The sequence below is a fragment of the Tenrec ecaudatus genome, chromosome 14 (genome assembly GCF_050624435.1).
Source record: "Tenrec ecaudatus isolate mTenEca1 chromosome 14, mTenEca1.hap1, whole genome shotgun sequence".
NCBI lineage: Eukaryota > Metazoa > Chordata > Mammalia > Afrosoricida > Tenrecidae > Tenrec > Tenrec ecaudatus.
In genome coordinates, this window is record NC_134543.1 from 86,102,015 (window position 1) to 86,119,661 (window position 17,647).

Below are 17,647 nucleotides of genomic sequence, written 5' to 3' on the forward strand. Positions count from 1 at the left end.
AGGAGCAGACTCCTGGGCGCGTACCCCAGTCCACAGAGCTTCCTGAAGCCCGTGGCGAGCGGGCCCTCGCAGCCTGACCCCACCTTCTGGTCTGGAGGTAGCGCGATGGTCCACGCTGCCAATGGCTCGCAGCACCTCTCGTCACGTGCGGTGTTTGCAGGCTCAGCGGCAGCCGGCGTGTCATGTGACCGTTGACGTTGGCGTGTCGCTCCCCAATGGAAAAGAAGAGCTGCCTTCTCGGGCGCTGCGATTGGCTGACTCCCGCGAATGCTAGAACGGGGGGCGGGGACAGCCTATCACGTGCTGCGCGACAGAACGGGGCGGGGTGGGCCACTGGTTGCGGGCGAGCTGGGCGCGCAGGCGCCCTGGGGACCCGGTAGCGGCGGCGGCGGCGGCTGCGGGGAGGGCAGCGGCTCCATCGCTGGCTGGAGCGGGAGACGGTGGTGGCGGCCATGGCGGCAGATGGAGAGCGTTCCCCGCTGCTCTCCGAGCCCATCGACGGTGGCGCCGGCGGCAACGGTCTGGTGGGGCCTGGCGGGAGCGGGGCTGGGCCCGGGGGAGGCCTGACCCCCTCCGCACCACCGTACGGAGCCGGTAAACATGCCCCGCCCCAGGGTAAGCCCGGGCGGGGGCGAGGTGTTCCCGCGGGTGGGTGGGTTCCCCGATCGGCGGGCAGGGGGCGGGGCCGAGGGCGGAGGCGGGACCCCGGCGTCCGGTGGGAGACTGCTGCACCTGTGATGGGGTGGGACTTCTCTCTGCAGCTACGGAGGCGAGCTGGAAACCCGAAACTGCAGGGGCTTCTCAGGAAGCCGAGGGCAGCCTGGAGCGTGACAAGCGCTCCAGCTTGGGCAGGAAGATTGAGGACCAGAGGGAATTCCTCTGGCCCCTTAGCGTGTCAGTGAGGGTATTTGCAAATGATCCCAAATCTACTTTTTAATCTGCTTCTCCAGCATTTCCCCCGTTCCCGGAGGGCCATCCGGCTGTGTTGCCTGGGGACGACCCACCCCCTTACTCACCACTGGCCAGCCCGGATAGTGGGAGTGCCCCCATGATTACCTGCCGAGTTTGCCAGTCTCTCATCAACGTGGAGGGAAAGATGCATCAGCATGTAGTCAAATGTGGTGTCTGCAATGAAGCCACTGTGAGTTCCACCCGCCTTCACAATGGGGCCCATTTCCCTCATCCTGTGACTGAATCCAAACTTCAGCTTTTATGCGTTCCCCAAGTGCTCTTCATGAAACCCCGGTTTCAGTTCAAGAATCGCACACACCCATTTCCCCAGAAGCCACTCATCCAAGTTAATGTTTACCATTGCTCACGTTCCCATTTCTCCCGCATACTAGACCTAGTTCTCATTTACAGCTCTAACGATACTGCTTTTCTTTCACTTCTTCCTGGTAAAACTGTGTGTTTCTTCGCTCTCCACAGAGGGTGTTTGTGGGAGGGAATTGCAAAGGATTGCAATTGACATCCCCATTATTTTATAGCCGATCAAGAATGCACCCCCAGGGAAAAAGTATGTCCGCTGCCCCTGTAACTGTCTCCTAATCTGCAAAGTGACTTCCCAGAGGATTGCCTGCCCTCGGCCCTACTGGTAAGCGGTGTTGGTGGAGGGGCATTTAGGGGGAGGGGACTGCAAAGCCACAGAAGGATGAATGTTCACACAGAACATAATGCTGTGAGAGTCTGGTGCTAATTTAGGAGGAAAAGTTGAAGACTTATTGTGCCACTAAATATAAGGAGCCCTGGTGGTGTAGGTGAAAGACAGGGCTCTCTACTCCCGACAAGGGCTACAGTCTTGGAAATCCACAGGGGCAATTCTACACTGTCCTATAGGGTCCCTGTGAGTTGGTATCAACTCGATGGCAGTGAGTTTGGCTTTTTGGTTTGGTGCCAAATATGGTCACCCAGCTCATCTCCATAAATAACGATTGTGAGGGAATGGTGTCCCTGAAGAGAATGGAGCATCATGGGAACTAGGTGGGTCATCCTGAGGTGACAAGAAAATTGGAGACTTTTTTCTGAAGCAACATGTTTCTTGAAGGATTCTTTGTGGTGAAGATGAGGGGTGGAGTCCTTGAATGTAGAGAGAAGTGCAGGAAACTTGATCACAGAGGCCGGGAGCAGGTATTGAGAAAGAGGGACACTGTAGGATCCTTAGTTTGAGAATATGTTAATTATCATCTTTTTATCCTACACAGCAAAAGAATCATCAACCTGGGGCCAGTGCATCCAGGACCTCTGAGTCCAGAGCCACAACCTGCAGGTGTCAGGGTTATCTGTGGACATTGCAAGAATACTTTTCTGGTGAGGACGGGGACCTGGGGGTAGGAAAAATTAGACCAGGGTAAGGCAGAAGCACTGCTGTTAGGATCCCAGGTTGTGCAGCTTTACCCCCAACAAAATGTGTTTCAACGCGCCACTGAGCAGTGGAGGGGTGCAGATAAGGTCTCTCAGTGATACAGTTGTCTTAGTGTCGTTAGGGCGCCTTCAAAATAGATCCAGTCTGAACAGTTGGTCCAAGGGGATCTGTTGGGGCCAGTTAAACTCAAGGCAGAGCAGTCAGCTCAGAAGTCTATGCTGACTGTTGGGCGGGCGTCCAGTGGGTAATGTCGGTAGACTTTTTTGAAGATTATAGGATGATCACAGGGGCTTAAGAACACAGCTGAATGGCCCTCCGGGAACGGGGGAAATTATAAGAAATTGAAGACCATCTGTGAGAAAAAGGCTAGGAAAGTTGCACTGAGTTTTTTTTTCAATCACAAGGTACCTGCTCGTTCGAGAGTAGTTAGGGCTATCATAGGAGAATTTTATTGAGAACCCTTACTCCATCCCACTGTTGCACTACATCTCACCCCTTCAGACTGCCTTTCGGTCCCCAAACTCAAAGAACAATGAAAAGGAGCACAATTTGAGTCACTTGAGGATGTCCACACTGCCTCTGACTGGTGCTAATTGAAAGGTCCATAATTCTTCGGGGGAGGGTTAGGGGGATGGAAACACTGCTTTCTGAAGTGTGTAAGCTTAGTTGGAGCATATATTGGGAAGCAGTAGCTTCACTCTTGTATGCTGTGACTTTGTAACTGTGCTTTTTGAGTTATCCCTGTGTGTCTGAGTAATGATAGGGAACCTGAAAAGGTGTGCTTTCCTCCCTCTTCCACCCAGCGTTCTTTGCTCACGGAAATGGCCCAGTTTCTACCCTTAACTGGCTTTTTCGTTTTACTCTCTCCATAGTGGACTGAGTTCACAGACCGAACTTTGGCACGTTGCCCTCACTGCAGAAAAGTGTAAGTGCTTAGAGAATGGCATCATTGATAATCTGTAATGTTTAATTAAGAGTAAAAGCTACAGGAACATCACAAGCATGCATTCCTGTTTGACTCCCCGCAGGTCATCTATTGGGCGCAGATACCCCCGAAAGAGATGTATCTGCTGCTTCTTGCTTGGCTTGCTCTTGGCTGTCACTGCCACTGGCCTTGCTGTGAGTAACCTTTACTTGATGCCTTCCAACCCCTTTCCTCAGCCTTGTCTCCAGAGACTGGGAGATTTGGGGACTGCCTACCCTAAAAGAACCATGGTGGTTACACACTGGGATGCTAGCCACGAGGTTAGCAATTCAAACCCACCAGCCTTCTGCAGGAGAAAGATAAGTTATCTGCTCCTGTCAAGAGTTAAAGCTTTGAAAACCCACAGGGGCAGTCCTGCTTTGCCTTATAGTGTCACGAAGGGGTTGATAGGGGACTCGACTACAGTGGGTATGGTTTTGTTTTTGAGAAAGGAGAAACTGCAGACTTTGTGTGTTTTCTTCAAGGCATTGACTGCCATCAAGTTGTTGCTCGTGGTTTGGCTGGTGGTTCCATTCTGCTGACCTTCCAGTTGGTAGCTTAACACATAACTACTATGCCACCAGAGCTCCTTGTTTAAGGCATAGATGAGCTAAAATTGAAGGTCATTGATTAAGTCTTCCTTGTTTTTATCAGGGTGAAAAACAAAAGTTCTTTCTCTACAGGACAGGAAAGTGGAGAAGTAGCTTAAAGGAACATTTGCTGTTAGGGTTACAGTGAGGTGGAATCACCTGCATTGCTTGATGGTTCCTTTGGTTTTATTATAAAGCCTGCCTTAGTTAGGAGACCATGAGGAAAACTTGACACTTGTCCCTCTGATGGTATGAGTATGTTCCTGTCTAAGGGAAGAAGAGTGAGCCCTTACTAATTGCAAGGTCAGCAGTTTGAAACCACCAGCCACTCCACTGGAGAAAGATGGAGCTCTCTACTCCCGTAAAGAGTTGCAGTCTCAGAAACTCACAGGGCAGTTCTATCTTGCCTGATAGGGTCGCTGTGAGTCATCCATCGACTTGACCAGTGAGTTTGGTTTGAAGGAGAATGATTCAGCAGATTAATTTTTTGAAAGACCCCTGAGGGTGGATAGGGAATGAAGACAGCTGTGACTCTTAAATTCCCAGGGCTCCCAGGAGGTCAACACTAACCGCCTTTCTTTTTCCCCTTCTGTACATTCTTCAGTTTGGCACTCGGAAGCACGCACAGCAGTACGGAGGGATCTATGCAGCCTGGGCATTTGTCATCCTGTTGGCTGTGCTGTGTTTGGGCCGGGCCCTCTATTGGGCCTGTATGAAGGTCAGCCACCCTGTCCAGAACTACTCCTGAGCCCCATCTTGGACACAAGACTGTGCCTGGCCCCTCCCTGGTGGGGACAGTGACACTACAAAGGGAGCTAGGATAAAGGGCTCCCTGGGCTTCCATCAGGGAAGCCAAGCAGCTGCCTTCCTTTTCCCTGGGGAGAGGTAGGAAGGAACCAGGCCCTCACGTAGGTTTGGAGGGGTGGATCAGACCACTGATGGCCATCTGCTCTCTTCCAAGGGTTGCTGTGTGTAAGGATGAAGTAGGCGCAATGTTACCCTGAACTTGGGCACAAAAAGACGGTTCTAGCCTTGTCCTTCCTATATGCTCCCTGAGAGCCATTCCTGTCCCAAGTACATTCCAGGGCAGGGTTAGGGTGGGGTAGCCCTGGGAGTCTCCCTCCCTCTCGTGCACCATTAGGACCTTGCTGCTGCTATTGCACTTCGCCAGGGGCTGGCTCTGGCCTCACTACCCTGTCTCCTCTCCTCCCCCTTTCCGTGCCCTGTGGGGGTGGGGTCAGCCGCTGCTCTGTACAGAACCACAGGGATGGATGTGTATATAACTATTTAATGTAGGGGTCTGTTCTCCTAGCCCTGTATTTCCCTCACGCCTCCTTCCAACCTCTTTTACCCCAGTTGCAGTGTCTGTCTGGGCTGGGTAGGGTTGCTGTCTTGGGGGATGTTAGGGATTCAACTATGCCTGTAAATAAACAAGGTAACGACTCTACTCTTTGCTGTTTAACTTGTATGTATGAAACGACAGGGAAGGCGGCAATGTGTAGTCCCACCAAAGATTAGATCTTAAAAAAAGAAGACACCGAGGCTCAAACTATGGCTTTTATTTTCAGGTGGACAGGTCAAAGGAAATCGAACTTTTGTTTAATGTAAAACCCAAACCCTCCACAAAATAGGAATCACAGCCTTAAAAGGCCACGAGGGAAACCAAAATCTGTCACTAGGAGCCTGTCTGGAGGGTTCACATAAGATTGTAAAAGGCACATAGAGTGCAGATTTCTCAAGAGAAAAACTTAAAGAAGAAACACTTAAGTTTTTCCAGGCTCAAGTGATTTGGTGGAGGTGTCACAGTGCTAGGAGTAGGGTGATAGGACAGTGATCGCTGCCTAAGGCCTTGGAACGGATCTTGCTGTCACATAGCGCAGGTAACAGAGAGTGAGACAACAAAAAATAATCAAGACGCCAGCCAACATTCTTGGATCGAGCATTCATCATGTAGGTCCAAAAAGTATAAGCATAGGCCACATCTGGGTAGAGGTGGCGGAAGCTGTCTGCCAGCGGCACAGCCTGCAGCAATTCCCCAAAGCCTTGGCGCTCTTGTGGCGTAAAGCCAGCATTTTTTTTGTTGCCTTTTGGGTTGCGCAGGTCAATCTCTTCGTGGGCCACGTTGAGGTCCCCACATAGCACAAGGGGCTTGCGGGCAGCCAAGTCCTTCAGGAATTTGCGGAAGGCTTCATCCCAGCGCTGCCGGTACTCCAGTCGCACCAGACCCCTGCCTGCATTAGGCACATAGGCTGTTACCAGCACAAACTCGTCATATTCCGCTACGATCACCCGGCCTTCCTGATCGTGCTCCTCTTCGCCTATGGAGAAGATGGCAGAGACTCGGCATACAGAAATACTAGAAAGGGGTAGGAATCAGAAGTAGGCAAGGAGTGGGTTTCTAGTAATTGGCTTGGAAGAGTTAGGAAGTGTGGGAATCAGAGGGTCTCACCAATGCCGTAGGAGACTTTGAGCGGGCACTGGCGAGAGAGTAGACCCACGCCGCTGTACCCTTCTTTGTCCGAAGGAGCTGACCAGTACTGATGAGATAGTCCCGGCAGGTCTTGCAGTTCAGCTGGTAGTTTTTTCTCTGAACACTTGGTTTCTTGGAGGCACAGGATATCTGGAGCTTCTTCCTTCACCCACTAGGCGGTGAAGATTAGAAAAAGTCTTAGCAATTCTGACATTTAACCTCTATATAGTTAACCAACACACAAAAAACATTGCCATCGAATTGATTCTGACTCAAAGCAACCCGTGGAAGGGTCTCCGAGACTGTAAATCTCTAAGACAACAGATGGCCTCATTTTTCTCCCTCAGTTGTTGGTGGGTTTTGAACTGCCAAGGTTGCTGTTAGCTACCTAACAACCCACAGCACCACCAGGGCTTCACAGGTGAGTGAGTGAGTACGTAGGCAGTCTAACACAGTATTTAACCAATTACAAAACAAATAATAGGGCTTGAGAAGGGTCTTAGGTTGTAAACCAAAGAATTTTTTCCCCTCCATGCATCGGATAGGGAACTTTAGGCAGTAGTTATTAGCATAAAGGGTACCTATTAGAAATACGGAGAGTCCAACACAAGTTTTTGCAACAGCTTAAAGAATGGAGATCCTGACAATGGCAGTAAGATTGAAGGAATAACCATTTTAGGAATTCAACTAGCAAGTCTTGGTAAAACTACTGTATCTGTGTTCCACATGATAATTATAGGCAAGGCTAGTAATGGCTAGGGACCACAAGGAGACCCATTTCAAGTCCACTCACATCTAAACCTTTTTTCTTAATCCAGGCTCGAAGACCATCCACATTCCACGAGCAGATCTTAAGTGTGGCAGATTTGCCACTGGGAGATGTTTTCTGATCCGGAGGGTCGGAGTAAAGGGCTGGGCCCTCTCCCGCTGCCTCTTTCTCATTTTTCTTTGCTCCCGCCTTACTCTTCTTGGCCTCTGGCTCTGTAAAACGAATAATACACAGTATGCTGTGATAAATACTGGTGGGCTTCCCCCTTGACCGGGGGTTATCGTTTGCCCACGAACGACTTGCAGTTACTGAGACTTCCTAACATAACCAGTGTAAAGGGAGCCTTGTTCTTACTTCCCCTTCCTACATGGACGCATTGGAAGCACCCCCACCGCAGCACCCAAGGGAGGGGCTTATTTTACACTCGTACCGGTCTTGGGTTCCTCCGGGTCTTCGACCACAGCTTCCTTTTTTCCACGCTTTGGCATCCCTGCAACGAATGCCTTTCGGCACCTGTTCCACGTTGCCCACCGAAGCAAGATTTTTACTGTGCCACCTACAGACACAAAGAAATCGTGAAAGCAGCTGAGGCTGGGGAAGAGACACCCTCCCCCGTTATCCTACCAAATCTTGCCTCTACCGCCTCACTCCTAAGCTCTTCCCTGCCCCTGTACATCACAGGCCCTTCAGCCTCAGCCCCACACCCACTGGACTGAATTGCTTTATGGTGGCTGGCCCCTCCTCGCAGAATCGGCCCTCTAGCCAACCGGAGACCTTAATAACGGTCCTCGCTCAGCCCGGCCCGCCACACCTCCAGAAAAACCACTCTACGGGCAGACGACCAGCGCCCTCATAACTGACCTGCTCGGGTCCCAGTCAGGGCCCTCCTTACCCCAGGCACAAAGAATGGAGCGCGCTGTGGCCCCACGTGGGTGCCTGGCGTGGTCACGTGATCCGGGTAAGCGGCACATGGCCGAAGAATGCGGGTGATTGGCCAGTCTGTTGCCACGTGACGGGGAAGCCCGGCCTTCGCGTTCCGCTTTATTACTCCAGGGAACCGAAGGCCCCAGCCCTGCGTCTTGGGGCTGTCTATCTTCGTGCCAGAAGAATGACTTATTCCGCGACCCTGAAGGAAGCCCCCAGTGCTGGGCCAGAGGGGGGAATATCGGTAGAGAAGGACGGGCTGGATCACTGAAAGAAATGTTAGGGAACAGATAGGGATTTGAGCGGCATATACCAGCTCAATGTGTCTGGCAGTTAGGAGGACACGCTTGCAGGGGCCTTCCCGGGGCTCCGTGACGCCGAGGGCGGGGGCGCTGTGGGCGTTCCGAGAGGCCGTCTCTGGGGGCTGTTCCCGGCGGGTTGCTGCCTGGCAGCCCGGGGCTCCACCTCTTCCTTTTCGCCCCGGAACCGGGTGGAACACACGCCCAGTGAGGTCTTGCACAGGTTCCCGGAGCCCTGCCGGCGTTTTCCTTCAGACTCGGCCATGCCCGCGGTGCTGGGCTTCGAAGGCAGCGCCAACAAGATCGGCGTGGGAGTGGTGCGGGATGGGACTGTGCTGGCCAACCCGCGGCGGACTTACGTAACGCCTCCCGGCACAGGTACGCGCGGGACGGACGTGCACCTGACGGCGCGCCTCACCGCCTTCTCTTTGCCTGAACACCGGTGAGAGGGATGCATGCTCCCCACTTACCGTTTTTGACCCGAGCTTATTGATAGTGTTTGACAGGTTTTAAGGTCACGAGACAGGTGGCTAGAAAAGTCACAGACACTCGGACCTGAATCTTAAGGATTCGCACGACTTTGTTGAGTTCTTTTTGCTTGCTAAGCAATCACTGCCGACTGGCGGATACCAAAACAGATGTTCTAAGTCTGCAGTGGGGTCGGACATATATGTATTTATACTAAGCGAGATAAATAGTGCCAGGCCGATGCTCTCGTAAAAGATATACAAAGCTTTGTTATTGGATCAATTATCAATATCAACTCAATGGCGGTGGGTTTTGGATTTAGTCCTAACAGGGGTAGACTACCACGTTTTTATTCTGTGAGCAGCTGTATTTTTTTTATTTCATTAGCAGCTGTGGAGTTCGAACCATTCATTAAACTACTGAGCACTCTAACCATTGTGTCGCGTAGCCTCCTTAATAACTTATATAAACCCAAAACCAAAGTCGATCCAGACTCATAGCCACCTGAGATAGGGCAGGATAGAATGGCTCTTTGAGTTTCTGAGACTGTAACCTGTACAGGAACAGACAGCCCATTTTTCTGCCAAATAGCCTACATAGAGACTAGAAATTAATTGTGAAAGAATATATTTGAAAACCTGAAGCCACGATACTTAATGAGAAAGGGACACTTCCTACAATACCGAAATTCCTTTTTCTTCAACCTACTGCTTCAGGGAAAATACCTCTGATGTCTGACCCTGTATGTCTCTCCCTCGTAGGATTCCAACCAGGTGATACTGCCAGGCACCACCGAGCGGTTATCCTAGACCTGTTGGAAGAGGCACTAACAGAGGCTGGATTAACCTCCCAGGATATTGATTGTGTTGCCTTCACCAAAGGTATGGCTGGAACAGTGGCCAACAGTGGAAGATTATTCCTGGAGCCTGCCTAGGTCCAAATAGCCCGTACCTCACCTATGCTGCCACCACCAAGCCTACCCAAGCTCTCACACACACCCCGCCCCTGTTCCTCCTTATCTCTGTAAGATTCTGACTCCTATTTCTAACTCCCTAGGTCCTGGCATGGGTGCCCCACTGGCTTCTGTGGCTGTTGTTGCCCGTACTGTGGCCCAGCTTTGGAATAAGCCGTTGGTGGCAGTGAACCACTGTATAGGACACATTGAGATGGGCCGCCTCATCACTGGAGCCACCAGCCCGACTGTGCTCTATGTCAGCGGAGGAAATACTCAGGTATACATAGTATTCCACCCATACTCTTTGTGTTAGTTTGGGTATACTAGAGAAAGTCCTTTTCAGACTCACGAAACACATGCAATGACACTGAATGCAGGAAGATCACAGGCCAGTGGGTGGGAAGTCTTGTGGATCCAGAGGCGTTGTAAGCATCTTAGCGCTGGCAGGGGTCTCCATGTGACTTCTCCAGGTACAGGGTTCTAGCTGCCTCAGGGTGGATCCATGTGGCTTCTCAGGGATGTCTCAAAGGGAGTGAGCAGAGAGAGATAGTGTGTCTCCTGTCTCCAGGGAGGAAGACAGGAGTTCCCAGAATCCTCAGAAGAAGGGTGTGCCCACACAGAGCCATCATTGGATATGACCTGATTGACAGGTTAGACTCCACCCCTTCGCTCTGAATCCTCAAATTTACACCAGATTATGTAACCCTTTTAATTTCTGAAGTGCCCTTCCTGTACCTGTATGTTCTTTATTCGTGGTGGGAACTGCAGGGATGATACTGGGCTCATCTGAACCTCTAATAAAGTGCTCACAGCAGCATTTGTAACATAGCAGACGTGGGCATCGGTATGGGGTAATTTTTGTTGTTTATTTTTTTTATCATTTTATTGGAGGCTCGTATAACATTTTATCACAATCCATACGTACATCCATTGTGTCAAGCACATTTGTACATTTGTTGACATCATTTTCAAAACATTTTCTTTCTACTTGAGCCCTTGGTATCAACTCCTAACCCTTTTCCCTTCCCTCCCTCCCTCATGAACCCTTGATAATTTATAAATTATTATTTTTTCATGTCCTACACCGACTGATGTCTCCCTGTGCCCACTTTTCTGTAGTCTGTCCCCCTAGGAAGGGGTTATATGTAGATCATTGTGATTGGCTTCCCTTTTCTACCCCCCATCTTACCCTTATCCTCCTGGTATAGCTACTCATTATTGGTCCTGAGGGGTTTATCGGGTCTGGATTCTTATCAGTACCCATGTATATGCTCTGGTCTAGCTGGGTTTGTAAGGTAGAATTGGGGTTGTGATAGTGGGTGGGAGGAAGTATTAAAAATCTAGAGGAAAGCTGTATGCTTCAGCGGTGCTATACTGCACCCTGACTGTGCCTTTTATATGTGTAAGGATTTCCAGTTGAAAATGGAAGCCTGGTAAGGACTGAAGCCTTCACCATAACACAAGGAGTTTTTATGTTTTGAAGGTTTTGTGGGTTTTTTTTAAGCATTTAAGACTAAGGGCACTGCTGGATTTGTACCTTTATTATTGATAGCAAATATATGGAATGTGCTATTCTAAGAGTGTGAAAAAAGTGGAACTTGAAAATATCTCAAACCCCACTGTCTTTGATTGATGCTGACCCTATAGGACAGGTAGAACTGCTCCTATGTGTTTCAAGACTATAATTCTGTATGGAACTAGAAAGCCCTGTTTTTCTCCCAAGGAGTTGCTAATGGTTTCAAACCGCTGGCTTTGAATGTACCTACCGTAGATACTCTAATATAAGCCGACCCGAGTATAAGCTGAGGTATCTAACTATTACCTGGATTGACTCGAGTATAAGCCTAGGGTGGAAAATGCAGAAGCTATTGGTGAGTTTCAATAATCAAAACAAATGAAAACAAAATTACTAAAAATTGACACATCAGTGGGGTAATGTATTTAAATATTTATTTTAAATAACATAAATAAAAGGACAAGTCATTTAACATTATTAGTAAACCAGCGCAATAAGTGGAACATAGGTTCAACAAAAACAATAAGGTATCAACAATGATACCTTAAGAGTACTATTCCCTGAGCTCAATCAGCAACCAAGCTAAAATGTAGAGTTAAAATCCTTCAAAACTGGATTCCTCATCATCATCTGTATCCCAGTGCAGAGCTTCAGCTGGTGTGAGGTCATCATAGACGCTGTCCTCACTGAGATTGCCGTCATCACCATCACTGCTGTCATTTCCATACAAAGCGCAGTCTTCACTGCCATCCATAGCTTTACTAATACTACATTTCTGGAAGACACATCGCACCATGTCTTCTGGAACGTCTTCCCATGCATCTCGAGCCCACTTTGCTATTAACTCCGTGTCAGGCTTCATGAGATTCCCTCCTTTTGTTAGTCAGGCTTGACCAGATGACATTCATTTATGCCACATCCTTCGCACACGATCTTTAGGACGGCTCTGATTGGTTAGATGTGAGTAAACAAACATTCAAAGCCTTGCAGTGTCAGCGGGGCTTTGAATGAACAGCGGAGTAACGACAATCACCTGCGAGATAATGGGCACTCGTCCTGTTACCTCGGGGGCCCCAACGAGGTGTAACACCTAGCTGGAGTACCACTGACCTGTGTATAAGCCACACCCCAGTTTTTCAGCACATTGTTTGTGCTGAAAAGCTCGGCTTATACACGAGTGTATACGGTAAGTCATTTGTCAGTACTGAGTTGAATCGGGCCCAGTGCAGGATCTTAGGTTCTTTAGCTCTGCTTCCCTTATTTCCAAATGCCTCCATCCTGCTAGTCTAATGTAGAAGGGCTCTGGTTCTTTGCTTCCAAGCACATGCACATTTTTGAAGCTGCTCAGGAGAAAGCCATGAGTCTCCAAGCGAGAATCATACATAAATTGTCAGTTTTCTTCTGCCCCAGCCTAGAATATTTCTGTAAATTAAGACTCTGCTCTGGGAATTCTTAGATTAGAGCTTTGGGAAATTGCCCATCCCGGATTTAGGAGAACACATTGACAGTTTCTTCATGGGTATGTTAGTGGCCTTGTCGGTCCTCCGCTGTGTTCTTCCCAAAGCCAAATACTCCTCTTTACAGACTTAAGCTTTCATGGACATCCTCACCACCCTTAGGTGATCGCCTACTCAGAACATCGCTACCGCATCTTTGGGGAGACCATCGATATTGCTGTGGGTAATTGCCTGGACCGCTTTGCTCGAGTACTAAAGGTAAGCCAATGGGACTGCAGACAGTATAAAATGGGAATGAATTTCTGGGGAGCCCTAGAAATGGAGGGAGGGTTGGGTACATAAATTTCTTCATGGTCCTGGGTTCTGCCCTCATCGTCTCTCGGTCTCTTTTCTGTTTTTCTCTTTGTCAGATTTCCAATGACCCAAGTCCAGGCTACAACATTGAACAGATGGCAAAGCGGTGAGCGGACACGATAAAGTGAAGGGAGGCTGCTTGGTAGGGCTTTGGGGGTTTCCTTTTGTCTAAATGTACATGTGAGAATCAGCAGGAACTCTGGAGGGGGAGCAGCTAGCTGACTATAGCCTTAGTGTCTTGTTCATTCGCTCCCACGCAGAGGCAAGAAGCTAGTGGAGCTGCCGTACACTGTAAAGGGGATGGATGTGTCCTTCTCAGGGATCCTGTCTTTCATTGAGGTAAGTGTACGAGGGCGGGAAGGGGGCACCTTCATGCCTCTGCAATGGAATGTGTGTATTTTGTTCACCATTGAAGTTTCAGGACATAGTGTGGTGGGAGCTTAGATCTGGTGCTCAAATTCATTTAGCACATAACGTAACTGAACGTCTTCTCTGTGCCGGACACTGTTCGAGGCAGTAGAGATGAAGCATGGACTAGAGAGAAGTAAAAGTGGAGTAAGAGGCCGGGTGGAGGATGTCGGGGCGGGGCTCGAGAAGTAATTATTGAATAAATACTGCCACTCTAGAACCAGGTGCCAGTGAAGTCAAGTGTGGCATATGATGTACTAGTCGCCTGAAACGTGGTGGAACAAAGTGATCCCCTAAATATGCCGACTGCTTCTCCGCCGGACCCGCCTAAGCACTGTTTCCCACCCCCATTAATTGTAGGAGGCAGCCCAGCGCATGCTGGGCACAGGCGAGTGTACTCCTGAGGACCTCTGTTTCTCCCTGCAGGTAAGGGAGTGAAAAATTGTGACGGAGGTTGGGGCCGGAGAGTGTTTATGTGGGTGCAGAACTAAGTTGGGAGGGTGCCCCTGAAGCTGTCATCATCTCTCACACTGACAGGAAACGGTGTTTGCAATGCTGGTAGAGATCACAGAGCGAGCCATGGCGCACTGTGGGTCCCAAGAGGCCCTCATCGTGGGAGGCGTGGGGTGTACGTATTGCTGAACGCTGTGTCTCCGCATCATTCTCGAGCACTCTGTATCTCCCTCCTGATAGTCTAAATCTTGTGTGGGTTTGTTGAAACCCATAGTTTGATTTCTCAACCTGTTCAACCCAGCCTCACAAGCCCCTGCTCTGTTTTTCTCGGTAAATTATGCATGAAATAATATAGCTAAGCCTTGAGAAAATGTCATAAAATTAAGCAAACCCTGTCCCCTCCCCCTTGGTGTAGGTAATATAAGGCTTCAGGAGATGATGGAAACAATGTGTCAGGAACGGGGAGCCCGCCTCTTTGCCACAGATGAGAGGTGAGGCCCTGATCTTGAATTCATCTTATCTTCGCTGTCACTGTGATTTTTCTGCTTGAGAGTCCAAACTTCACACACTTATTCTCTCTCTCAGATTCTGCATTGACAATGGAGCCATGATAGCCCAGGCTGGCTGGGAGATGTTCCAGGCCGGACACAGGACCCCGCTTAGTGATTCTGGGATCACCCAAAGGTGTGCACGCTTGACCCCTTGGAGGGGCCGTAGGATTGTATGAGAGAGACGCAAGGACGGCCAGGAAAGGGGTCCACGATCAGGAGGGCAGCGAAGGTTGGGCGGTACTAATGGCTAGCCCTAAGCCAGGTGTTCCTGTTCTTCCCCAGGTATCGGACGGATGAAGTAGAAGTGACCTGGAGGGACTAACAAGATTGACGTGAACGATCAGAATAGATAGTTCTCTTTGTGGGACCCAAGGGCCTTGATTGTTACCTGGACGTGGAAATCATAGACTCTTCTCTCCCTTCCTTCAAACACCGAGATGACTCAGCAATAAAGTATTTTGGGTTTTGTAGGTTGGTTGAGGACCAATATGGACTTGGCGCTGTGGCGCTGTGTAAGTTATCGCTGATGGAGTGAATGGGTAAGAAGATGCGTCAGAGCAGAGCCCTAGCTAAATGCAGGGACGCTTTGAAGGCCCAGGAGACAAGACTGACGGGAAGTCGGTACTGCTCTGATGCTGCATTAAAACAAACCAACCATACCCAGTGCCATCAAGTCAAATCTGCCTCATAGTGACCCATGCACACCCACTGTCCTAACATCTTGGTCCCAGGACTTCCCTCAGAATAACCCAAAGCCACTTTATAACCCAGGAGTAAAACTGCTCTGCTTCCCGTACTTCCAGTGGAGTCCTCTAATACTCAAAGGACTGTGTCATGGGTGAACACGGCCTATGGAGAAATGGCCACAGATGGTGGAGGGCTGGGAGAGGGAGTTATCTGTTTGTAGCTACTGTTGGTGTGACTGGTGAAGGTTTCCTAGTTGTTTCATCAGCCATGCCTGAGTCTCTTGGGAAGGCAGCATCCAGGGCTCAGGGCCATTCTGAACAAATGCTAAGTGAGGAAGACCTGACCACTGGTAGCAGAGAGGACAGTTAAGCAAGTATGGTCCACAGGATGAAAGGAAGTTCCCCTGGAGGTAGTGGAGTTAGCACAGAGTGCTGGGAACAAAAGCCTGCCGGGACTGAAGAGTGCAGAGACGGGGAGAGAGTTTGTTTGCCATACCCGGACACTGTCTCCATTCATGCTTGTCTTGAGGTCTTTAGCTACAATGGCCCCAGGCAAGAAAGCAATGCCCAAGTGGAAGAAGATGGAGACCATACCAAAGAAATTCTCTATCGCCCACACAACTTTCTAGGGAATTTCCTACATGAAAGAACAGACGAGAGGGGGTCAGAAGTCTCCCTTCAGCCAGGATTGTTAACCAGTGTAGGAGGAGCCCTAGTAGTGCTGACTACAAACTACAAGGTTGACAGTTCAAACTTACCAACCACTCCTCAGGATAAGGCCTTATGCGCCCATAGAGATTTACAGCCGCGGAAATGTTACATAGTCGCAGTCAATACAAAGACTGATCCAGGGTAGTGTTGCTGTGAGTTAAGGTTCACTCAGTGGCTACAGGTTTACTCACTTCAGTTCTAGTGATGGGTTAGATTAGGAAGAACAAGGAAGTTTCGTAAATAAGCTAGCCCAGAGGCTTATGGGACTATTAAGTGGTTTATGGTCAGCTTACAAATGACATGCCGAATCAAGGGGATCCTTCTGAGGTTTGTCTACACCTTCAAACTGTCTCGTGAGCCTGTGTACAACAGCAAAACACAGCCTGGTTCTGTCCCTCCATCCTTACAGTTACCTTGAGCCCATTGCCTTGACCATTGTCAGTCCATCTCCCTTGCCAGTCTTTTTTTAGCTGACCACCTACCACACATATTGTCCTTTTCCAGGGACCGGCCTCTCCGGGCAGCATGTAAACAAAGTCCGCATCCTTGCTTCTGAGAAGCATTTTAGCTGTACTAGATTTATTTGTCCTCTAGTCTGTGGTACTTTTCCCATGATCATATTCGCAAACACTGTAACTCAGGTACATCCATTTTTTTGTGTTATTTCTTGAGCTTTCATATGCATTTGAGGAGATTGGAAATAACCATGGCTTGGGTCGGGTGCCCCTTAGACTTCACAGTGTTCCATTGCGATTCGTAAAATGTTCAGTGGCATAGTAGTTGCATATCAGGCTGCCAGCCACAAGATTAGCACTTTGAATCCATCAGCCACTCTGGGAGAAAGACGAGGCTTTCTTCCACAGGGGTAGTTATCTATCCTATCCTATAGGGTCTCTGTGATTTGCCATCAACTAGATGGCAGTGAGAGTGAATTTTTGAGAAGTGGACTGCCTCTTCCTTTTCCTTGTCTGAATCGGGAAGCTCGGCTGAAACCGCTTTAGCATTAGGTTTTATGAACTACTCGTGGCCTAACCAGCTTCACAACACACAAGCCATCGCACTACAGCAGACTTGACGGATGAGTGGTGGCTGCTCTAAGCAGGGCACAAGCTCTAAGTCATTCCCCGCGGTACAGTTCTCAGCCTTGTTACCCAAGGAGCTGCTGGTTTGTCGGCAGTAACATCCCCAGCAGATGGTTGGCGAAGGCTCAGGAAGGGTGGTTGGCAGGCCCAGATGGCAGGTTGTCTCTGTGGACCATGCATTATCGTGGAGCTAGGCAGAGCCTCAAGACTGGTGACGAGTGGAGACGTTTGGGACAACTAAGCCTGCATAGTGATAGTGAGCGTCTATAGGAAAAAATGTGTAATGCTCATCAAAAAAGTAACCCAGGCTCCTAATACAGAGATGTGACTGACAACAGGCAGTTTGGGTGACACTAGAGATGTGTTAGTGATCCCTGAGAAAAGTGTGTGTACACTACTTGTGCAGAAAGTCTGACCCAAAAGATTGCAATCTATGTACAAAAGTCTCTCCCCTTTTGGAACTTTGGAGTAATTTATCAAGTAGCATGCCAACCTCAGCATTTGCAAATCCAGCAATAAAGGTTTTGTAGCACTTGGGTATTTTGTGTACTCCAGCTTCAACTTGCAAATCCAGCAGCCAGCTCTGCTCTTCACTTTTGTGTGTTGATTGACTTAAGCCCCACCAGGC

The 17,647-nt window shown here is 49.3% G+C and overlaps 3 protein-coding genes across 5 annotated transcripts; 2 read left to right on the forward strand and 1 right to left on the reverse strand.

Annotated features, from left to right (window-relative positions):
* The first annotated feature begins 353 nt into the window (after positions 1-353).
* PIP4P1 (phosphatidylinositol-4,5-bisphosphate 4-phosphatase 1) lies at positions 354-5,374 on the forward strand. 2 transcript variants are annotated; one of them, XM_075530804.1, is made up of 7 exons: positions 354-594; positions 951-1,141; positions 1,488-1,594; positions 2,202-2,307; positions 3,235-3,287; positions 3,391-3,481; positions 4,521-5,374. In XM_075530804.1, exons 1-7 carry the CDS (start codon positions 453-455, stop codon positions 4,662-4,664), a joined length of 834 nt encoding a protein of 277 aa, XP_075386919.1. In that variant the 5' UTR covers positions 354-452; the 3' UTR covers positions 4,665-5,374. The 2 variants fall into 2 exon arrangements, with proteins under 2 accessions (XP_075386919.1, XP_075386918.1); XM_075530803.1 differs by having other exon boundaries at positions 355-615.
* An 86-nt stretch (positions 5,375-5,460) lies between these two features.
* Positions 5,461-8,123, reverse strand: APEX1 (apurinic/apyrimidinic endodeoxyribonuclease 1). 2 transcript variants are annotated; one of them, XM_075530801.1, is made up of 5 exons: positions 8,048-8,123; positions 7,586-7,711; positions 7,180-7,367; positions 6,366-6,558; positions 5,461-6,234 (listed from the first exon to the last, which is right to left on the reverse strand). In XM_075530801.1, exons 2-5 carry the CDS (start codon positions 7,641-7,643, stop codon positions 5,717-5,719), a joined length of 957 nt encoding a protein of 318 aa, XP_075386916.1. In that variant the 5' UTR covers positions 7,644-7,711; positions 8,048-8,123; the 3' UTR covers positions 5,461-5,716. The 2 variants fall into 2 exon arrangements, with proteins under 2 accessions (XP_075386916.1, XP_075386917.1); XM_075530802.1 differs by having other exon boundaries at positions 8,017-8,112.
* Positions 8,124-8,506: 383 nt separating this feature from the next.
* On the forward strand, positions 8,507-17,493 carry OSGEP (O-sialoglycoprotein endopeptidase). The gene is made up of 11 exons (XM_075530691.1): positions 8,507-8,756; positions 9,608-9,727; positions 9,903-10,078; positions 12,937-13,032; positions 13,185-13,234; positions 13,389-13,467; positions 13,897-13,962; positions 14,074-14,164; positions 14,405-14,480; positions 14,575-14,673; positions 14,823-17,493. The coding sequence occupies exons 1-11, from the start codon at positions 8,642-8,644 to the stop codon at positions 14,860-14,862; spliced, it is 1,008 nt and encodes a 335-aa protein (XP_075386806.1). The 5' UTR covers positions 8,507-8,641; the 3' UTR covers positions 14,863-17,493.
* The last annotated feature ends 154 nt before the right edge of the window (positions 17,494-17,647 follow it).